Source organism: Rhinopithecus roxellana, chromosome 5, assembly GCF_007565055.1.
Source record: "Rhinopithecus roxellana isolate Shanxi Qingling chromosome 5, ASM756505v1, whole genome shotgun sequence".
Taxonomy (NCBI): Eukaryota; Metazoa; Chordata; class Mammalia; order Primates; family Cercopithecidae; genus Rhinopithecus; species Rhinopithecus roxellana.
The window spans coordinates 1,045,582-1,069,865 of record NC_044553.1 but is presented as its reverse complement, the minus strand read 5'-3'; the positions used below and the strand labels follow the sequence as shown (position 1 = coordinate 1,069,865).

Sequence of the window (24,284 nt, the reverse complement as noted above, 5' to 3'; positions counted from 1 at the left end):
AACATGATGGAACTGGCAGTCTTTATTCTTAGCAAACTAATTCGGGAACAGAAAACCAGATACTATATGTTCTCACTTATTGGTTGGAGATAAACAAAAAGAAATATTTTTCCAGGGACTGAGTCTTCCTTATTCAACAAGTCATTCTAAATTAAGTGTTCAACAAGTTGCTGATATTGATTTAAATATTCTATTTCATCTGGACCACTTATATCACTCAAAAAGCAATGAGAACTATATTTATCAGTGGGATTCTAGGATAATAAATATCTGAATAGTGAGAATATGAAGGATATGGATGGTTTTTTAACTCAATGGGCACATAACTAGGGGAGACACTATATCCCTATGAATAAGTTATTCAGACTTCAGAGATAAGTAATGTTTCCTATGTTGTGTTTGTGACTTGGAAGTGGTGGATTGAAGAGTGTGGTAGGTGCACAGACCAAGTGGATCAGAAATCAACATGTAAAGATGATGATCTATGGACATGATCTAAAACCATGTCAAATCATTCTATTTAATGGAGTTTGACATAAAACACAAACTTATTCAAAATACAAATTACTTGGTAATTATTTGGGGAGATATGAATTCATCAAGAAATTCAAATTCCTATTTCTATTTCAACCCCTGATTCCTACCATGAATGGGAGGGAAATCTCACAGCCAATCACACATCAGAGGGCAAATCTGTAAACCAAGATTCTTTCCATTGAAGGTCCTGGGAGGCCAGGACCCTCAGGAAAGTGCTGGGGAGTCTGTCTTGGGAGTGCCCAGCAGATCTCAGAAGTCTCCATGGGCCCTGCTGGACGCTCATGTGGGATAACTAGTGGCCACCTTTTCAGTGTTACCAGTGAGCTCTGACTGTTCCTAATGGGGCCAGAATGGAGTTAAGGTGCCTTCTCAATGTCAGAGACAGCGATGGTCCCAGAAACAACCCAGGTAATCTCTATGCCAATGAAATGTGGGTTCACAGCGAGGAGCATATCCTGGGTTCTTCAGTGGGAAGACTGCTGTCCACAGAAAGCTTAGAAATGGGGCAGGGAATGCATTTCCTTGAGCAGGATTTAGGGCTTGGTCTCTCAGCATCCCACTCTTGTATGGCTGATGTGGCATCTGTTGTTTCTTTCTCATCCTAGTTCAGGCTTTGAACTGTGAAATATCCTGCCTCATGAATATGCAAATAACCTGAGGTCTCCTGAGATAAATATAGATATATTGGTGTCCTGAGAGCATCACATAACAACCACATCCCTCCCCTAAAGAAGCCCCTGGGAGCACAGCTCATCACCATGGACTGGACCTGGAGGCTCCTCTTTGTGGTGGCAGCAGCTACAGGTAAGGGGCTTCCTAGTCCCAAAGCTGAGGAAGGAATCCTGGTTTAGTTAAAGAGGATTTTATTCACTCCCGTGTTCTCTCCACAGGTGCCCAGTCCCAGGAGCAGCTGGTGCAGTCCGGGGCTGAGGTGAAGAAGCCTGGGGCCTCAGTGAAAGTCTCCTGCAAGGCTTCTGGATACACCTTCAGCATCTATGCTATCAGCTGGGTGCGACAGGCCCCTGGACAACGGCTTGAGTGGATGGGAGTGATCAACCCTATTGTTGGTATAACAAACTACGCACAGAAGTTCCAGGGCAGAGTCACGATTACCGCCGACACATCCACGAGCACAGCCTACATGGAGCTGAGCAGCCTGAGATCTGAGGACACAGCCGTGTATTACTGTGCAAGAGGCACAGTGTGAAAACCACATCCTGAGAGTGTCAGAAACCCTGAGGGAGAAGGCAGCTGTGCGGGGCTGAGGAGATGACGGGGGTTATTAGGTTTAAGACTGTTTACAAAATGGGTTATATATTCCAGAAAAAAAGAACAATAGAAACACGTACATACTCTAATTTTAAGATAAATATTCCACTCAGGAATCGTCATATAAGCCAAATTCACAGAGTGGAAAAGGCCACACTCAATAAAGTTGATACAAACATTCCGTGGAGGTGCTACTGTGAACAAGTTTTCCAGTGGGATGAACACATGATTTGGAGCAAGGTTATTTGATCACGTGGTGAGACTAAGAATGATTCTTAAAAAGTGGCAAAAATTTCTTTCAAATGTTTCTGCCACTCCTTTTCATAAAGTTTATTTTAGAGCAGTTTTAGGATTACAAAGAAATTACACAGAAGGTGTGAGAATTCCCATGACTCCCTGAGCTACACAGGCACAGCCTCCTCCACCATGACCATCCTGCCCCACAGGCACGAATCTGTTACAATGGATCAATCTACAAGGACACTTGGTTCCTTCTTTTTCTGGTGATGCCCTAATATAACAAACCTAAAATATTTCAGATCACCACAGGTTTTTCCAGTGCTTTCTAGAACTGATATTAGTCAGAGGGAAAGTGGGTGAGGCTATTACTACTTGAACTCTTTCTTCCAAAATTCACAAAATATATATTAATTTAGAGCTTATCTTACTTCTGGTTTACAATGCTCTTTCCCAAAGAGTAAGATTTTTAAGCTTTTAGAGGCAGGTTCATGTCTCTAAAGAGCAGAAAGTTCTGGCGAATCCCATAATGAGCATCCTTCCATGAGAATTGGAGACCCTGGCAATGAGAGACTTCGTGTATAATGCCCTAGAGTTGGATTAGGCACACTGTAAGCTGCTGGGTGGTGAGTCTGAATAAGGTGGTTTGCACAGCAAATACAAACAGATTCATGGGATCAGGTAGGAGCAAAAGCTTCCCTTTACAAAGTGGGTGGGCACCTGAAGAAGCCCTCACAGAGGTGGTCACTGCTCACCCTTGATGAGTGCACGTTACCCAGAGGCATGATCACGATTGGTCTTGCAGGGAAAGAGCATCACTGAGGTCACAGGTTATGAAAATGTGCTCATCCTCCAGCTGAGCAAGTCCATCTGCTTACCCATGGAGGGTGCACTGTGGGAGACGACAAGATGAACGTAAACCCCCTCTCACTAATTATCCACTACCACACACTCAGAACAAACCTGTGCTCCTGAAAGGGATACATGCCTGCCAAAATAAACAGAGCTTAAAGAGTTTATTACCTGGTGAATACACTGCCCAAAACCACAAGTTTCAGGAAGATTAGCTCACAAATGTTTACCAAGTGACTGAAGGGCAGTGGTGGGTGAGGTGACGGGACAGCCTCAGGGCTGCACATGAGGAGGGCTCCCACCCCATGCAGGCTTTTCCTCCAGGAGCTGCACCAGGAACTTACGAAGGGTCAGGGAGAATTCTGAGAACACCCTGCTGCGGTGCTGCCCAGAGGGGAAGAATAAATATGAAAAAATACAACTCTGAGTAACGTATGGGCATTTGCTCATGAAAACTGTTTTTCTGGAAGCTTGTGAAGGTCTTGAAATACCCTCAATTAGCTGAGGGAAAACATTAAACCCTCCTTCCACAGGCAGTTCAAGCAGGATGGATGTGTCCTTCTATGGATGATCTTCCCTAGCCCCTTCCTCTTCCCAGCTCACTGCTGGCTCTCTGTGTAAACAGTTTTCATCAGTGGAATGTGGTTGATGAAGTGATGTCTTCGATTTTCTCATCTTCTGTGTGGTCAGTAATTTTCCTCACCTGAGGTTTAAAAACTCACCTTCATGCAGCACCTGACAGCTTAAAATCTCTTGTGGACAAAACAGTAACAAAGGCACCCACCAGGGTTGAGCATCCCGTGTTGCTAACGGTGACCACCAGGGGTCAACGTCCTCCTCACAATCCTGTGTCAGAGCATCGCCTGAGTGATTTCATGAGCAACTTCCCAGGAGAATCAGCTTAAAGCTACTTGTCCCATTCTCCATGCAGATATAACCCATCCCTTTTCCTGAAGAAACAGAGCTGAATACTAAATACACTGAATATTGTTTTTGCTGGTTTTGTAAGTTTGTGACTTTATCACTTTCTAATTTCTGAGTTATGTGGATCACTCTACATATTTCTCTCACGGGTGTGACCAGCCTTCTGGGTGTCAAATATAATTGACTTTCTTCATGTAAAAGTGAACACAAGCTTCTCTCGTTTTCTGTGCTCACTGACAACTCTCAACTCACACAAGGTGTGTCTTTACGAGTTTTGTTTTCTGGTGTCTCTACTTGGCTTGTTCACCACGCCCATGTTATGTTACTTGTACAGGTAATTTACTGTTAGTTGTAAAATTTACTGTTGCTGACTTTAATTAAATAAGCAGGCAATAGCTTAGAATAGAAAACAATGTAAAGTAAAAGTACATGCAGTAATGTTTAATGTAAGTAAGCAGGCAGCTGAAAGCAAGGGAAATCTACTCTGCTGTGTAAAAGGGTATGGAGACCTCATAGTATGATGATATTCTGCAGTTTAATCCATACTGCTACATAAGTGACAGCGTCCACTCTCTTTATATCAGAGCTTTCCCTAACATGTATCATGAAGACTGAGCCCAGATACCTCAACCAGACTGACCAGCACCTCTGACCAAGTGCCTGAACTGACAGCGATAGATATCACATTTGTCTAACAAAATAATTACACCCTGTAAGGATACACACCAGTCATATGGAGACAATTCAAAAAAATTAAAACCCGAACCTGATAGGTAGTAATTTATAGTTAGAAGAATTAACTGTATCTCCACATTTTTTTAATTATGGAGAAATTACTAGTGCCACTGTCCAAGTTACTGGATATCTTATTCCTAGAATGAGACACTGCATAATGTGTTCTGACATGAGGGAACGTAGCTATAGTTAAGGGATAGGAGATGTGATCACAGGAACATGAGTCTGAGATCCAGCAGTTCTTGCTCCTTCACATTTGCCCAGAAACAAAGACCCCAGAAGAACAATGGAGGCACTGACTTAAGTCTCCACAGTCTGATGTGAGATAAACAGCAGGTATTTTTTGCCTCTGCTGTATAGCAGGAAATGTAATCTCTAAAGAAGGCCCATTTTGGGGATAATACCATTCTCCAGGATGCTTAAATTCCCCCAAAACAGAGAGCACTACAGTGCCCAGTGGCCAGGAGCTACAATAGCTGGGTCTGGAAACCAGTGGACAGAAATGTCAGTTTCTCTTACCACGTGTATGATGGAAATTTGAAGAGTGTTTTTTTCCTTCTCCATAACCATAGGCTGCAATGGACTGGAGGTCCTGGTACATAAAAAAAAAAAATGTGCCTGCATTGGATACAGAATTAGTCTCATAAATAATTGTGCTACTGTGGTCCTCACACTGTTGGACCTGCTGACCAAGAAAGTGTTGTAAGAGCTGCAGTGTTTACTGATTCCTATCATAGTTGGGGCTACATTCGCATCTACCAAGGGAAAGAGAGAGAAGAGAGATAAGAAAATCTGGCCTAGGGCAAGCACAGTGGCTCACACCTGTGATCCCAGCACTTTGGGAGGCTGAGGCAGGCAGATCATGAGATCAGGAGATTGAGACCATCCTGGCTAACACGGTGAAACCCCATCTCTACTAAAAATACAAAAAATTAGCTGGGCGTGGTGGCGGGCACCTGTAGTCTCAGCTACTTGGGAGGCTGAGGCAGGAGAATGGCGTGAACCTGGGAGGCGGTGCTTGCAGTGAGCCGAGATCCGGCCACTGCACTCCAGCCTGGGCGACAGAGCGAGACTTCAGTCTCAAAAAAAAAAAAAAAAAAAAAAAAAAAAAAAAAAAAAAAAAAAAAAATTCTCGCCCAGATAGAGTCTGCGGATTTATTTTCATTTTTTCAAAATGAGGCAAAAAAAATCGCATCAACTAAAATGTGGATGATGATGAATTGATAAAGGACAACAATCACACTGTTTCAGGTGTGTTTTAACCCAAAGTCACACAACATGAGAGAACCTGGACTCTGGAGTCCTGGGCATCTCTGAGGAGAATCTAGAAGGTGGGCGGGAGCAAACAGTGATTCATGTCTCAGGAAATTTCAGGAGTACCTGCTCTAGGGGAAGGAAAAGCCCGAGCCTCTCCACAGTGTGCTCTGTTAAAAACTTTGTCTGACTTATTGTATTCTTCGACACACACATTTTTGTCTAATCCTCTTTTAAATTTCTTATCTCTATTAAAATTCTCACATTGTTCTTGCATGCTGCCACTGGCTTATTAAACATGTTCCTAATATTTATTTAAATATTCTGCCAGGTAATCCATATGCTTTTTAAATCATTCTTGCCAGTTTCTGGAACATTATCTTGTCCCTCTGTTTGTACCATGTTCCCCGTTTCTTCATTTTCCTCGACTGTCTTTGTTGCTTTAAGTTCATCATAACAAGCAGCTCTTGGCTCATCATAACAAACAGCCACACTCTTCAAAGACTAGGCTCATAGAGACCACCCTCACCAGTCACTTCACTCAGTGATTGTGGATCTCTCAAAACTTCATAATCACTTCATAATGTTCAAACTTCTGTCTGTTCTCAGCGGCCCCCAGGTTTAGAGAATGTTGGGTTGTGCCAGGACTCCCAAGTAGGAGAGGTAGGAACTGTTTACTCAAGCAGCCTCATGAGTAGGTGCACCATTAGTCACAGTTTTATTATTGAGGCATGATTCATCAAAATAATGTCAGTTCAAGCTCCTCTCGACCAGTCGTCTAACATTGAAATGTTATAGTTTCTTATTTGGATCTCTCTGGAGTTTGTCTTTTGAATACTTAGGTAAAATTACAAACTAGTATAAAGCTGTCTATTTGGCAAAATTATCTGCTGCAGAATTTTCATCCTCTGTATATCTCTTTTTGCACTTAATCTTTTATTAGTCATGTATCCAGAATATAGAAATCTGTCTTAAAATTCCTTCTTTTTTTAAGTTTATGGGTTTTCCAGAAGTTGTGAGAACCTTCTTTATTTATAAAATCCCTGATTCCACATTGCTGAATAGTTTCCTCTTTAATTTATCTCCTCCTCACACATGATATTATATTAAGCAAGGAGAAATCAAAACACACCATCCACTTTGCTTCGAAATCCCCAAAGCTAAATTTTTAATTATCACTTACTAATTCTAATTTTACCAATTGTCATGTAATTAACATAAATCTATAACAAGGTTCACATGCTTTCCAGTATCCAATATCATGTTTGTGACAGAAACAAACATGTGTGTTCTCTGCAACGTGGTCACCTGAGACCTGAGATGAGGGATCATATAGGTATTGTTCTGGTCTCTAAGGCTGGGGACAGCCATAGTGATAACAATTCTGAACAGCACTGGCTCCTACTTGAAAGGTTATAGGTCAATTTAATGCTGCAATTTTATATTAATACCTTGTTTGAATGAAGCTCAGAAGAAGAGGCCACATCCCAGGTCACACAGTGAGGAGGAATGGAAGCTGTGCTCTGCTCCCCACACTACCTACAAATCCCAGGCACAAGCCCAGGTTCCACTGACGCACGGCATCTAGAGCACAGTTCTCAGGGGATGATGTTAGGGTACCTGCTTCCCGGGGCAGGGCACTTCCTTCTCTCAATCGTCCACGTGCTCCTTCTGCAGGCTCTGGAGTGAGCACTTGTGTTGCCATGGTTTATACATGTTCTCTCCCCTAATATGGTAAAAATATTTATTTAATTTTCAGTTTAATTTCCTCTGAAGTGCACTGGGTCAGCAGAAATAAATAAATCACATTCCTTATCCTCCCACACAGCCGAAGATTCCTGAAGACAGAGCTGATGTGATGTACTCATAGGTGGATCTCTGCCTCTCAGAGGTGGCCTTGGTCTTCAAGTTTCAGCAATTCTGGGAAGCCAAGGACACCTCCATCTCCTCCTCCCTGCTCTGCAGCTCACCTGAGAACAGCTTTCTTATTGGAATATCTTGTGTTTAAGGAATAAGAGTCCCTGTTTCAGTTTGGGGGCCTGAGTGCACCTACTGGATCCAGCCCAGGACTGGAGATACTTTCCAGAACAGAACACATCACCTGCGACATGAGCAGTCACACCGCTTCACTTTCACAATTTCAGCTTCCTCAGAAGAAAATTAAAATTGCTGAGACTTTTTCGTAAGCGTTGTGTCATCTCCTTTCTCTGTTTTCCTGCCTGTTCATTTATGTCAGACCAGGTGCCTGTTATACGTAATAAGATCAAAATTCTGCCCCCAGTAACGCATCAATGGAGACCTTGGACTGGACTTTTGGTTTATGGTCCGACACGTAGATTATAATGTTTATCACCCTCATTTTTATGCATAATCTGAATGCCAATACTTTTTGGAATCTACTAAGTAACTGAAATTGAAAAATAAATACCCAGTCAAGGACCTGGATAGACAGGCAGGTCCAGAATGGCAGTTGACAGTTGCTTAACTGGAAGAGAAGCTGCAGAAGCCACAGGCTGTTGAGGACACTTACGTGGTCAGCACTATAGATGTCCGAACTGACAGATGTGGACTCGGTCAACGTGACGGTTCCAGAGGGTCTCAGTGCTTCTACGTTTTATGGGCTTTCTCTCCAGAAACCTCCAGATTCTAAAAAATACTATCCAAATACATTTCCTATTGGCCAAATTGGAGAAGATTAATTACTGAGAAATGTAACAGGAGCCTTTTTCAAAAGCTTCTGCGGGGAAGGACGTTCCCAGAACTTATTCTATGTGAAGGAAGACAAATCTCCCATTCCAGATTCTCTCTCATTCTCCCATTATTATACAAATGAGTAAAGTTATCCAATAGAGGTAAGATGTAAGTAAATAGTCCAGGGACACTGAAACCACAAAAGGGAGTAATGGCCAAAAACAGCTTTTCCCCTGGAGATTCTTGGTGAACATCGCAGCCCAGAAGAGGAAGCCGATTGCGTCTCTAGGTTTCCATTGTCAAAACAGGCAGTGCTGACCTGCACCGCACAATCCATTCTAAACAGGATGATGGCTCTGGATTAAAGATGAGAGTGTGGCAATGCACAGACTCTGAGAACATACAGAAACAAACAAACAAACAAACAAACAAACAAAAAATGGCAGACTCAGGCAAGGACGGTAGAGCAATATGAAGCCTCTGACTTCAACGTGTTTAAAAACAAGATCTTGGAAACTCCCTCGTTCACCTCAGCTTCTTTTATCATGAAGCCTTTGCAAGGTTCTTAGTTGAGACAAAGAAAATAACAACCTGCATGCACTTCCAAAGTCTCCACTTGTATCCTGTTTGCTTTAGATCTCTAGGAGGAAAAGTCAGATACCTGGGCCTAGTGTCAGTGTAGGAGGCACTTTCTGCAGGCTGAGGCACTAGGAAGAAGGGAAAATGTGTGTTATTGGAATATTGGATATGAAGTGTGCTCTCACCTGAAAGCATCCGCATCTGCTGGAAATCTCAGATGCAACATTCAGCTGCAGGGAACAAGGCACACCCAATTCTCCTGTAAGGTTTTGGATTCATTTTCCACTGATTTGGTGCATCTGGAGCTTAGAGACGGGGCTCCCTCCTGGGTCATAGAATCCTTGCTTTGGGTCTCCCTGTAGAGTTCACTAGGTTTAGTAAGGCTAATCAATTGTTTCAAGAGACAGTGTCAGCAGTGAATGCTGTCACTGAAGGATTATTCTAAGCCAGGACAAAGCCATTTCATGTTAGGTTAGGGAAGCTGAGGGAAAACGCTTTGTGAGCCCCACAGGAACTTCCTCGCGAGGCAAGGGCTGGGCTGGAGGGGACACTCAGGAGCCACTCAGCCCAGGTTCCAGCCCCGGAGCAGGTGCACAGGAGGCTGGGGATGAGGTTTCCTCTCAGTGCCTGTGTCTTCCTTTGTCAACAACAACAACAACAACAACAACAACAACAACAACAACAAAAACCCTAAGTGTTCAATAAGTTGCTGATGTGCCTTTAAATATCCTGTTACATCAGAACCATTCATGTAACTAAAAGCAACCAGAACTATTTTTTAAAGTGGGTTTCAAAGACTGTAAATATCTTAATAGTGAGGATATAAAGGACAGGAATGGTTTTACTAACTGAAAGGATACAGAATTGTGGGAGTCTCTATATTCCTATGAATAAACAATTCAGATTTCAGTGTTAAGTAATGTTGCCTACATTGTGTGAGTGACAGGGCAGTGATGGATCTGAGAGTGTGGCAGGTGCACAGACCTAGTGAGTCCGAAATCAACATGGAAAGATGAGGATCTGTGGATATGAACTGAAAGGATGTAAACAGTTCATGAAATTCTATTAAGTGGAGTAGGAAATAAAACCCAAACTTATCCAAAACACAAATTCCTTTACGATTATTTTGGGAGCAGTGAGTTCATCAGGAACCCCAAACTTCTCTTACATCTTCTGATTCCTATTGTCCGTGAGATGAGAAAATCAGATCCCACTGTGCATCACAGGGCAAATCTGTAAACCAAGAGTGTTTCTATTGAAGATCATGGAGAATCAGGAAGCCAGGCAGGTGCTGGAGACACTGTCTCAGGAGCGCCCAGATGATCTCAGGGGGACCTGCTGGACACTCACGTGGGACATCAGCTGTCACTTTTTCAGAGACACCAGTGAGCTGTGCTGGTGCCTGATGGGACTAGGACTGAGGTCAAGGCACCTTCTCAGTGTCATGGAGAGTGATGGTTCCAGAAATCATCCGGGTGGTCTCTAAGCTAATCAAATATAGGTTCACAGTGAGGAGCATGTCCTCTGGGCGCTTGGTCTTCAGTGAAAGGACGTCTGTACACCAAAAGTTTGTAAACGGAGCAGAGCCTGCATTTCCTCAAGGAGGATTAGGGCTTGGAGTGTCAGCATCCCACGCTTGTAAGGGTGATGTGTCATTTACCTTCCCTTCCTTATCCTGAATCACTGTCTTGAGCTATGAAATGCTCTGTCTCATGAATATGCAAATAACCTGAGATCCACTGAGGTAAATATGGATATGTCTCAGCCCTGAGAGCATCACCCAGAAACCACATCCCTCAGCTAGAGAAGCCCCAGGCAGCACAGCTCCTCACCATGGACTGGATTTGGAGGATCCTCTTCCTGGTGGCAGCAGCGACAGGTAAGTGGCTTCCAAGTCCCGGTGATGAGGACGGGATTGAGTGCGGTCAGGGGGGCTCTCATCCACTCCTGTGTTGTCTCCATGTCTCCACAGGTGCCCACGCCCAGGTCCAGCTGGTGCAGTCTGGGACCGAGGTGAAGTAGCCTGGGTCCTCAGTGAAGGTCTCCTGCAAGGCTTCTGGATACACCTTTACTAGCTCTGCTATGCAGTGGGTGCGACAGGCCCCTGGACAAGGCCTTGAGTGGATAGGAGCGATCATCATTGGCAATGGTAACACAGGCTATGCACAGAAGTTCCAGGGCCGAGTCACCATGACCTGCGGACACGTCTACAGACACAGTCTACATGGAGTTGAGCAGCCTGAGATCCGAGGACACTGGCCGTGTATTACTGTGCGGCAGACACAGTGTGGAAACCACATCCTGAGAGTGTCAGAAACCCCAGGAAGGAGGCAGCTGTGCTGGCATGGAGGAGATGACAAAGATTATTAGAGTGAAGATTTTCTTAGAAAATGACATTACTTCATTAAAGAAAAGGAACAACATAAATGTGTATTTGAGAAATTTTAATTTTAATTATTTATTAAATTTATTCTGTTAGCTATTTCAGGGATTTGAATATGAATCAAATTAATAAAGCTGATATAGACTTCCTCTGAAGGTGTCTTTATAAATATCAATTTCTGAATCCGTGTTGTAAGTATTTTGGAACACAGACAAAGAAAGCATTTTAAGTCTACTTTTATCTCTATTTTGTAAAAATGCCAAAAAGCATCTTATTTTGTTCATGTTCCATTTTGAATTCCCACCATCAATGCATGACTGTTCTTGGTTTTCCTCATTCAAATTGCCATTTATCGTTAAGAGTATTGTGTGTTTTAACCCTTCTAATAGGGGAGTAATGTTACCTAATTTTTATTTAAATGCACAGGTCCCTAAAAAATTCATATTTAACAATTTTTGTATAATTTTTGGTGAGATGCCTCTAGTGATATTTGATTCATTTTTAACTGCATTTTTTATGAGTTGTATGTATATTTGCATATTGATTACAAAAGTCATTTAACAAATTAAGATAATTCATTTAACAAATATGTGACTTGGAGTTTTTTCTCCATGACTCCTGTTGTCTTTTACTCCCTTATCCCTGTGTATTGCAGAAAAATATGTGTGTCTGTGTGTGTGCGTGTGCGCGCGCGTGTGTGTACAAATTTAGATTAAAAACATGTAAATTTTTATTCGTCTAAAGATCATGTCTTCGGCATTATATCTGATATCTCATTATAAATACACTAATAGTGATTATTTTTCCATGTCTCTAATCTCAGGACACAATCAACTCAAGAGTGTTTAACCTTCACCTACGTGAGTAGAGGACTCTCCACCTGAGATATTTGCAATACTTCTGTAAGGAGACGTGTTCTTTTTCCAATTATTTCTTATTTAGTCAACCATTGATGTCTGTATTGGTTTATGGATGTCTATTTCACACTCTGAAGAAGATCCTTGCTACATTCTTCGTTTTATTGTTCAAATCATCACAGCTTTATTAGGTGCTGGGAGCTCATGTAGTTTGATTCCTGCATCCTTACAGCAAACCTCATCTTTCTGTTTTTGGACATTTCCCTGTTTCCAGGTATTACAATAAATTCTAAGCTTGTTTTCTATGTTCACTTTTTTATACATAGAATCGGTCACTTTTCTAAAGACTGCTTGTTTCTGATGTTAAAGAATAGTATTAAAATTTTAAAAAGTCATACTGGGTGTGTGTGTTGTTGATGTGGTGTAAGTACTTCTAGGACCTCTCAGCCAACTGGCCTAGTCAATGTCCATGTTTACATGAACCCATGTTTATGGACACATCGAAACTATTTATGTATCTAATCTTCTGTAACTTGATTACATTAAAAATGAGAACACACTGGTGTCTCCACCCAACTATGCTACCACATGGACCTTTCCAGCCTTCCTTCCTTGACTGTCCATAACCACCCACTGCAAAGTGGGCAACCCCAATCCTAACATATGTCATTTTATTACTTACCTGCATAATTTCAGGACACATGCATAGCAGTATCAGGAATGTAAAGCTCATTGGAAACATGTTTATCTACTAGAACAGACTGCTTATGTGCAGTTTCTTTACATGATAAACATACAGAATTTCCTCATTTTCAAAGTTGCTTAGGTCAGCAACTTCATTTTCCACTTTCCTTAGTGAAGTCGTTTCAATGACAATGTATAATGGTATGTATCTGAAATTCTTTCAAAGCCAAAACTACAGTCAGGTAAACATACAGAGGATATTCAAGCCATTTATAGAATGGGCATAAAATAAGTAAAAATGGCACTGGTTGAGAAGAGTAAAATCATCTTTAGTGATATACAATGGTTAAGACACAGGAGAATTAATTTGTCTAAGCTCATACCGTTGTGACAGAAAATATAAACCTAAATATATACAATTTTCATAAAAATATATTTAGCAGTTCATTATTCCAGGATTACACACAGACTGTATAAAATTATCTAATAACTTATTTGGGAGGGTGGGGATATCGTGAGACACATGCAACAAAGAATGAAGTAATTTTCCTCATTTGCATATAAGATGTTTCCATTCGCTAAAGACCTTTAATTAAAAAATCAACTTTCTACATGATCCAGGCTTTTTCCATAGGATTCTTTTCTTTCCTTGGTTGAGAAAGATTTTCCACAAGCTTCAACCCATGTCAGGCATGCACTGTCCCTTAATGGGCATTTACCCTCAGATGGGTCAGCATGTGGACTCTTCTGTCAGACAAACACACCTTTCCTCATGTGGATTCTTCCCTCAGACAAACACACATGGCCCCACATGGATTCTTTCTTCAGACCACCACATATGTCCTCACATTTACTCTTTCCTCAGGAAACAGACATTTCCTCATGTGAACTCTTGTCTCAGACAAACAAACATGTCTCCATGTGAACTCTTCAGTCAGATAAGTACACACATTTCCACATTTACTGTTTCCTTACACAAGCACATATATCCAATATTGAAGTGTTTTGTGAGAAAGGTATCCCTTTTCTCTGGAAGTGTATTTTTATGTTCTTACTGGACATATTTTTTGATAATGTTTGCTACTATGAAGATACATGAACACTGTCCATACTAGAGAATGAGAAAGAGTAATGGGCAGATTAACCCTGTGCATCCAGACACAGGAATCTTTGACCCTGCCCTCCCTGAAATGGAGACACAGAGGATGGATGAGCAATGCTGAGCAGTGCACCCATGACCACAAAAACAAAGACATAGAAATGTGTCCCCTCCCCTCCTCATGAAAGGCAGCTCACCCCCTGTTCCTTCAGGCCCTGGTGAGGAGCCACCCTATGTCTGTGCCCTTTTGCAGTGTTCACACCATGGGGTCTGCACTGATCTGGGCTTCCCTTCTCATCACTCTCAGTATTAGGGTCCCTTATGAATCAGATCTAGCTGCGGTTGCTCCAGATGAGGCTCTTCTTCCATTTCCTTTGTGTTTGAGGAAGTCCTGTGTGAAGTTTATTGGTGGAGTCAGAGGGGGAAAATTGTACAGCCCAGCAATTCACTGAGACTCTCCTGAAAAGCCTCTGATTTCACCTTTACCAGCTGCAGCATGAGCTTGGTCCAGCAAGCTTCATGACAGGGATTGGTGTGGGTGGAAACAGTGAGTGATCAAGTCGGAGTTCTCAGATTACTCTCCATGAGTACAAATAAATTAACAGTCCCAAGTGACACCCTTTCAAGTACCTACCTTACAATGACCAACCTGAAACCAAAGATAAGGCCTCGTATCACTGTGAGAGACACAGGAGAGGGAACATCTGTGTGAGCCCAGACACAAAAATCTCTGCAGGAAGTCATGAGGGAACTGCAATGCAGATGCTCCTCATAACCACAAAGGGGCAGTCAGGACCACCAGGAGGCGCTCAGGACACCAGGGGGCGCTCAGAACCACCACAGGTGCTCACGACACCAGGGGGCGCTCAAAACCACCAGGGGCTGCTCAGTACATGAGGGTTCTCTTAGGCGGCAGCTCCACCTCAGGAGCCTGAGAGGTTGTGGTTTCCTTTTAAACTTTGGTGATTCCTGACCTGGTCAAGGAAAAGTCTTTCCCAGCATCTCTCACCATTTCTTCTTTGTAAATCCATTATTTCTTTTACCTACAAAACATTAACTTAGAACAGGGATTTAATTCAACTTTTAATGCTGCACATTTTCCAAGTAATACTGGCAATGATCCCTCAGGACAATTTTTAAAGTAGGTTATTTTATACTTTATTTATGTGAAATGATACTATATTTAAAATAGTACAATTTTAAAAATCACACCTGTAGCTCCAGCACTTTGGGTGAGGCAGGCAGATCACTTGAGCTCAGGAGTTTTACAACAGCCTGGCAACACAGTGAGATCTTTTCTATACAAAACAAGCAAACATCAACAAAAAATAGCTAGGTGTGGTGCTACCTCTGCAACCAGCTACTTGAAAGGCTGAGGCGGGGGGATCCCTTAAGCCTGGGAGGTTGATGCTGCAGTGAACTGTGATTGTGCCAGTGCACTCCAGCCTGGTTGACAGAGTGAGACCCTTTCTTAAAATAACACATGTCATCAGTACAAACTGTTTCAATGAATAGAGCTTTGTGTTTTTGTGCTGTAACAGTCAAACAATTGTATGTATTTTCTAACTTTAACTCAGCACATGCATGGTGTTTTGTTTCTTTTACTTTCATCTGCTGTTTTTGGAAATTAAACACCATTTTAAAAGCTCTTGTTCTCCCCTTTGCTTTGCTTCAGGTGTACTGTTTGTCAGACTATTTCTCCATCTTCCCTTTTTGTTTGAAAGTCTTTTTTCTTCCTCAGTCTCCGCGAAGGATAAAGAAAGTCCCTTTACTTTCTGTCCTCCAAGTCTGGTGAATCAGTTCCCTTCTCTTCATAATCACTGAAGCCAGCAAAGTTCAGGAGGATAATAGTTCTCCTTAGAATATGCTCATCTACCTGCAGACTCTCTGCCCTCTTCACCCTTTTCCAGGGTCCTACAGACATCACCCTCATTCCATCTCCTCCCTTCCCTAAGTACCACAGAGGGGGCTCTGCATCTCCTGCTGCCTTCGGTGTGCTCAGCCCTGGGGCTAGCTAGTGCTGTCATGATGAAGTCTAAATCCCCACGTGCTTGGACCACTCTCTAGGAAGATGCCATTGTGAGTGAGTCCTGAAAAGCATGGGCTGTGTTCAGTTTCATATTGCTGGATATTCTCTATTTTAAAGGAATACTGGTAAATAAAGACTAGAGTTTGTATTGAATATCCATGTCAAAAAAGTTTTCTTTCAAAACTTTTCAAATAAAACAATTTTTCCTGCCTACTTTGAAAACTACAGTGTAAATTCAACAAATAATGTAATACAATTTTAAAGGCGATATACATCGTATTAGTTATTCAATTTATTAAAAGCAGAACGATATTTAAAATAAATTCCATTGCATATTTAAGTGACATATTCGACAAGAATGGCATTTACATACTTTTTTACAAAAACATGTATTTAAATATATTTGTCTTCTTAATATTGGTATAGGCAGACATACATGTAGAAAAGCATTATTTTGCACTACAACCTCAAACTGCAAACACAATTTAAATTCAATTAAATAATTAGAATAATATGAAACAAATAGGTGTGTTGTTTTGGTTTTTAGATACACATTCTACATACAACATTGTCTTTATCCATTTGTCTATCTACTGACACTCAGATTGTTTCCATATCTTGGTTGTTATTAATAGTGTTTCAATAAACATAGGATTCAGATATCTTAACAAGGTGGTGAGTTCATCTGCTTTGGGTTTATTTCTAGAAGCAGAATTTCTGGTCATATAATATTTCTAGTTTTAATTCATTTAGAGCCTTTATAATGCTTTCCATAATTGTGAAAATATAGAATGATATAGCCACTAGGAAAAACAGTTTCAGTTTTGAGGTAAGATCCATAAACAAATAACGTTTGATTATGGCTCTCAATGAGAGTTTGTAATAAATATGATAGAAGTCAAGAAAGTTTCTCACCTTAAAGCAGGATGAATTTGCTCCCTTATTCTCTTAAAAGCAAAAGATTTGGAGCATGCATGATGGAGGCTGTTGGCAAGGTTCAGAATGACATCATAAGATGAAACTCAGTTGGATAAAAATGGTGGGTTTTCATTCACAGACATGCCAATTCTAAATATGAAACCATGAAGTCAAGTGAGGATCTAGAACGTGTTCACTTGAAGCATCAGCACGTTCTCAAAGGCACCTACTGCTGCCTCACAAGGGCGATGAACTTTTGAAACCAGTAAAGTGTGAGTTCACAGAAAGGGATAAAGTTATCATGTTTAACATGAGATTTGTTTAATATGCCAAAGGCTTGTACAGATTAATTATACACAAATATACACCGTGTGTTTTGCATACCTACATGTCTAGAGGATGATTCTCTTAGGGAAATTTCTTCAGGTCACAGAAATCTGTGTAAGTTGTAAGTCCCACTAAAAGTCTATCTTTACGAATACTGGTCTATTTTTCAATTAGGGAAAATTATCTCTGCTGGAGTGGGCTTCCAATTTTGTAGATTTTTTCGTTGTTTCTTAAGGTTTAAGACATGAACCAAAAAATTGGAGATTTTTTGGAGTTTCATGGCTGGAGTTCACAAGATCTCAGGAAACCACTTCTTTGTTGCTTTAGTTTGAAAGACTAACTTCCTAGGAAAAGAAGCTTCTGTCTAACCATGATGAGCTCATTTCTTCTGCATACCATGAAGTTTGAGACCCCACTGTCAAGAATCATAAAAACTTTACGCTCCAGTTTACTGAAAATCGTGACTCTTGAATTTAATATTGATTGGCATTGACAAAGATGTTTCATTTTTGGATGTTTCCGAAGTTGCTGGCCCAACGTATCAGTGGACTGAGAATCCTCCATTAGCTCCCTGTCTGTAGCACTGAGTTGATTGACAATCAGAGTCATCCATGAAGAAGAGTCCTGAGGTTCATCGGATTCTTGTAGACACTCAGGTGAACCAAAGGAATTACCAGAATTGAGGGCTGTCAGCCATTTGCACATCACTAGGAATAATTGCCATCTAAGTGTAAAGGTCTACATCACTCAGAATACCCCGCATGACAGGCTGATACAAAAAAATCCAACCCCACAGAGGCTCCACAGCAACCCTTACAGTTCTTTCAAGGAAGAAATAATCTCCAAGTTAGGTGAGTCATTATAGGTGTTCTGAGCTACGGTAAACATTGGATCAGGCCCAGATTTGTCTGAGTTCAATGTGATTATTATACTCAGCTGCTGGTCCTATAGGGCCTGAATATGGATAATTTAAATGAGCCTGGCTGTGTGATTTGTTATATGAAAATCTGAACTAAATAAACATAAAGAGCATGTGTGGACTAGCATGAGGGTGAGAGATCCTGGGCGCCCCACCCCTCACACTCTCATCGCCCTTTCCTCCAGGAACCTCCAGGTTCTCAGGGTGAGAATCCACCTAGATCCCTGCATGGCTGTATTACCAGGAGACCAAATCTCTGATAAAAACACTGAGACCTTCTTCAGGCAGAAAACCCATTTATACATCCTTATGTATGTGGGGAAAGGTAATCCATCCCCATTACAAGCCCATACCAGCAGCCTTCCTTTATCATGAAAATGGCAAAAATTAGCCGAAAGGGGCACATTTACGAAAATTTTCCTGTGATGTTCCATCGAGAAAAGAGCAAAAATGAGCTTCACACCTGGAGACTTCCTGTATCGGGCACAGTCCAGAGAAAGAAGATCACCAGAGTATTAAGATTCATCTGTAAGAACAGGTAATGCTTCCATGTTCCACACATTGCGTCTCACCAGTTTAGTCAATATGGATTAAATATGAGAGTGTGGCAATGCACAAACTCTCTCTGAGGAGGAAAATAGGATAAAAAATGTTCAGGAAAATAGAGCAATTTGAAATCTCTGACAACAGCAACTTCAGCACCAAGGAAATGATTTCACCCTCATTGCCTCAAATTTACTTTTCATGGGGCATCTGCAGGGTTCCAAAGTGAGACCAGCTGAATTCAATGTGCAAACACTTCCCAGGTGTCCACTTGTATTCTGTTTTCTTCTGTTTGTAGAAAGTAGACACATTCTCAGCCTTAGTGCCAGTGTAGGGGGTGCTTTCCTTGACATGGATACCAGAAAAAAAAGGAAAAACATAGGGCCGATTAATGTAAAAATTGGCCACAGTGTGTGTGTGTGTGTGTGTGTGTGTGTGTGTGTGTGTGTGTGTTATTTGAATACTAGAGTTGGAGTTGGCTTCTATCCACGTGCACCTGCACCTGCAGGTATTCTCAGGTGCAATAATCAACTGCAGGACCCTAAAGGAAATCAGAGTCCCCCCAAATCCCTGAAAAGTATTTGGGTTCACCGTATGTCAAATGATTCTGTGCCTCTGGAGCTCCAGGAAAGGGCTCCCCAGTGATGCATGAGATCTTTCCTTCGGGTCTCCCTCTACAGTTCTCTGGGTTTCCTGAGATCAATTCAGTATTTCAAAAGATGGTGTGAGAAGCATGTTGTGTCACTAAAGGAGAATTCTGAGCCAGGGCACAGCCACTTTATACTGGGCTAGAGACACTGGCAGGAATATACTCTCTAAGTTCAGACAGAAACGCTCCTGTTGGGTAGGGGCTGGACTGCAGGGAGTGCTCAGGATAAACCCAGCACAGGCTCCCGCCCCAGAGCAGGTGCACACCAGGCTGGGGAGGGGTTCCTCTCAGGGCCCGGGACTTCCTTTAAAAATGTCTAATAAAAGAAGTTCACAAGGACTTCTGATGTTTGTAAAAATATTCCATTCAATTGTGAGCATTTATCAAACTGGATGTTGTAATGAGAACCACTTTCACAATGGGGATCTCAAACTCTGCTGGATACCATAGCAGTAAGCAGCTGGAGGTCAGGAAGAGATCCTTTCTTTTAAATCAGTGCAAGTTTTGGGTAAACACACTCATTCCCAACATAACGCATTCACATATTAATGTCTAGAACTGGGTCAAGTTGCCCCTGATTCATTCAAATGTGGGTTCAAAGTGAGGTGCGTGCCCTGGGGGAGATTGTTCTCCAGTGGGGGAGGCTCTGTCAACACAGAGTTCAGGGATGTGTAGGGGACACATGGCCTCTAACAGGACTACGGCTTGAACCCTCAGCTTCTACAATTGTGTCATCCATGTGTCATGTATTTGCCCTTTTTTATACTGGGTCAGGAATTGGGCTATTAAATAGCATCCTTCATGAATATGCAAATCACTGAGTTTAATACAGGTAACTGTGCCCTGAGAGCATCACCCAACAACCACACCCCTCCTCGGGACCACATCCCACCAACAGCACAGCTCCTCACCATGGACAGGACCTACAGGATCCTCTTCTTGGTGGCAGCAGCAAAAGTTAAGGGGCTCCCCAGTCCCAGGGCTGACAGAGAAATCAGGCCAGTCAAGTAAGACTTCACACAATCCTCTCTCCTCTCCACTGGTGCCCACTCCCAGGAGCAGCTGGTGCAGTTTGGGCCTGAGGTGAAGCAGCCTGTGGCCTCAGTGGAGGTCTTCTGCAAGGCTTCTGGTTACCGCTTTACCACCTATGGTATGAATTGGGTGAGACAGGTGCCTGGAGAAGGGCTTGAGTGGATGGGATGGATGAACACCAACACTGGGAATCCAACGTATGCCCAGGGCTAAAAGGACGGTTTGTCTTCTCCATGGACACCTCTGTCAGCACAGCGCATCTACAGATCAGCAGCCTAAACGCTAAGGACACGGCTGTGCGTTACTGTATGAGAGACACAGTTTGGAAACCCACATCCTGAGAGAGTCAGAAACCCTGAGGGAAGAGGTAGCTGTGCTGAGCTGAGGCAGTGGTGCAGCAGTTTCTTTATCTTCCATGTGATCTCATTTTGCATCAACTTCCACTGTTATATTAGCCATGAATGTGGGATAGACGGGTGCTCCTAAGAGATCCCTAACTTGCCCATTTTGATGGGTTTTCCAGAAGATGTGAGAAGCCACTTTGTTTGCAAAGTATCCCAAAGCCATGCCCTGCTCCACATACACGAGTGCCCATTTCCTGGTCTTTGGGTAACTGTAAAATGCTCATCAGTGCACCTGGGCTAATTTCACATCAGGTAGAGGAATGTGTTCTAAAGGAAAGCTAAAGTTGTAATAGCAATTCCTGCTCAATAACCTTCAGCTTCATTGCTTTTGTGTGACTCATCAATTAATTACATTACATCAAGGTTCTCCATGGGAGTGTCTAATAAATATAAGGGACGTACAGAAGTTCCCGAATTAAAATAATACAATTGTGAACACAACCTTAGTATTCAACCATGTCTCCACCCTTCACACCCTTCACCACAAAGGAATTTTCATCTCTCCTGGAAGTTGCGTTCATTTTGAAATTAGTTATTTTTTTGTTTTAATATCTCAAGATTATCGTATGTAACTATTTTAGCAGAAGGTGAGTAATGGGAACTTGAACTAAACAACTGAAAACAAATTCACAACTAATTAAGCAAGATGACAGAATGTGATTGGCTCCAAGCTTTGATAATCCAGCGGTTTATGTACCCAGACTTAAAATTTACCCATCTTCCTGTTACCTTCATGACACAGTCAACTCTCATTATGAAAGAAATGGTGACTGCATTCCCAAGGGTCATGCACAGTTACAAAAATAGACTGGGTAAGGTGAGGAGTTGATGGTTTAAACTCCCGTTTGAAGAAGTAGGATCAACTACTTTTCTGAATGGCTCACAATGACTCCAGCTCACTCACAGAGCTCAGACAGAAACCTCCCTTCAGGGTGGGAGCTGGGCTGCAGGGGGCACTCTATAACCATAAAGGTGAAAATGAGCTGTCAGATGGAACTTCTCCGTCACCTCCACATGGAATGTATTGTTTCATTTCATTAGCACTCTTTACATAACGGTTCATTTGTTTTGGTCTGTTCATCACTTGTATTTTTCAAAGGAATCTCACTTGAATCTTTACTCTTTTGCATTTTGTCTCCAGGACAAGGTTGGGAAGTGTTACCTCCAGCATCATAACATGATCTAGTGACCTGACATATTTGTGGCAAAGAATACCTACCAATTCAGAAGCTCTTTGGTTTTCTTTCCATGAAGTAGAATTATTTCTTCTGTTCTGTGTATGAGCATATCCTAGCAATCCTGTACACACCCACATAGATGTCTACAAGCCTATGAACTATTCTCTGTAAATAAAAATTTATCTCAATTTCCCTCAACGTCCATAATTCTCCTGAAGGTGAGGAAGGTCTTTCTGGATCTTTTTAAACAAAATGTCCAGGGACCACCTGGTAGGTCAGGAGCTCACCTGGCTCTGGATGTTGGCTCTGTCTCTTTCCCTCTGTGTCTCACAGGTCAGCTCACTTGTTCAGGTCCTAACAAGACAGCCTAGGTCTGTCCTGATGTTAAAATATACCCAACTTCTGATGACTCTCTTGTTGCCCACATCCATGGAGATAGATTATTTATTATATAATTCACCAAACTAATGTCAAATGCCCAAGTTGCAATACCGCAAACTCTAGGGTACGTTCATGCAATTCAATGAAGGAGAAAGTCTTTCAGACACAGGTGTACCTGACACGATAAATATGAGGGTGAGGACTCTGGGCTTGAGTGTCATTTTCCAGCCATGTTTCAGAAGTGTGACCTGTCAGGGAAGAACCAGAGTTCCTTGTGCTCTCAGAAGGGAGGGCTCACAGATGTGCTCTCTTGTTCCCAGGAAAGGCAATTGCACTAATCTTGATGATGAGACTTTGCTCCTGTGCTGACCTATTACAGTTTTTGACTGAAATTGTCACTGTGATCCCCAATCTGCATCTATTCACACAGAAGTGTGTAATGGTCAGGCCACATTCTCAGCATCACACATTGAGATGGTTGGAGATACGTCCCACTACCTTCTCCTGAGATTGCAGACAGAATCCCAAATTTCAAACGGACACAAAAGGGAAGGTCTCAGATTTTTATTTTTTTTATGATGCACTCTCTGGGACAGACATATTCCCTCTAACCATGATGGATATTCTGAATTACAATAAACATTGCATGGATGTAGGTTTGTATAAATTCACTGTGACGAATAGTTTAGCTGCTGCCCTAATGTTTTTGAATGGAGATTTGACAATTTAGATAACCTGGATGTTTGGTTGGTTTCATATGAATCTTCACGGGTAGAACAGCATTGAACCTATTCCAAACTCTGTCCTCGATCCATGATCACACTCATCTCCCAGACCAGCTCCTTCAGCACATTTCCCTACCTGGAACAAGAGGACTCTGGGCTTGGTGAGGGGAGGTCCCAGGAAGAGAACTGAATTCTCAGAGGGCACAGCCAGCATCCTCCTCTCAGGGTGAGCCCCAAAGCCTGGACCTCCCTCATCCCTTTTCACCTCTCCATACAAAGGCACCACCCACATGCAAATCCTCACTTAGGCACCACAGGAAACCACCACACATTTCCTTAAATTCAGGGTCCAGCTCACATGGGAAATGCTGAGAATCATGGACATCCTGTGCAAGAACATGAAGCACCTGTGGTTCTTCCTCCTTCTGGTGGCAGCTCCCAGATGTGAGTGTCTCGGGGATGCAGATATGACGATATGGGAGGCTGTCTCTGATCCCAGGGCTCACTGTGGGTCTCTCTGTTCACAGGGGTCCTGTCCCAGGTGCAGCTGCAGGAGTCGGGCCCAGGACTGGTGAAGCCTTCGGAGACCTTGTCCCTCACCTGCGCTGTCTCTGGTGGCTCCATCAGCAGTTACTGGTGGAGCTGGATCCGCCAGCCCCCAGGGAAGGGGCTGGAGTGGATTGGGTATATCTCTGGTAGTGGTGGGAGCACCTACTACAACCCGTCCCTCAAGAGTCGAGTCACCATTTCAACAGACACGTCCAAGAACCAGTTCTCCCTGAAGCTGAGCTCTGTGACCGCCGCGGACACGGCCGTGTATTACTGTGCGAGAGACACAGTGAGGGGAGGTGAGTGTGAGCCCAGACACAAACCTCCCTGCAGGGAGGCGGAGGGGGCGGGCGCAGGTGCCGCTCAGGACCAGCAGGGGGCGCGCGGGGCCCACAGAGCCCGAGGCCGGGTCAGGAGCAGGTGCAGGGAGGGCGGGGCTTCCTCATCTGCTCAGTGCTCTCCCTCCTCGCCAGCACCTCAGCCGTCCCCAGGGCTCCTCTTTCTTTGATATCTGTGGTTCTGCTTCCTC

At 42.7% G+C, this 24,284-nt stretch overlaps 3 pseudogenes and 1 gene segment (V, D, J or C); all 4 read left to right on the top strand.

The window, feature by feature from the left end:
• Positions 1–1,241: 1,241 nt before the first annotated feature.
• Positions 1,242–1,985, top strand: LOC104680369. The segment is given in 2 exon segments: positions 1,242–1,341; positions 1,428–1,985. Coding segments are annotated over 2 exon segments (363 nt in total).
• Positions 1,986–10,872: 8,887 nt separating this feature from the next.
• LOC104671240 lies at positions 10,873–11,435 on the top strand (annotated as a pseudogene).
• An 8,963-nt stretch (positions 11,436–20,398) lies between these two features.
• LOC115897486 lies at positions 20,399–20,859 on the top strand (annotated as a pseudogene).
• A 2,675-nt stretch (positions 20,860–23,534) lies between these two features.
• On the top strand, positions 23,535–24,073 carry LOC115897483 (annotated as a pseudogene). Its single transcript, XR_004057268.1, has 2 exons — positions 23,535–23,650; positions 23,734–24,073. The product of XR_004057268.1 is annotated as an immunoglobulin heavy variable 4-59-like (transcript).
• The last annotated feature ends 211 nt before the right edge of the window (positions 24,074–24,284 follow it).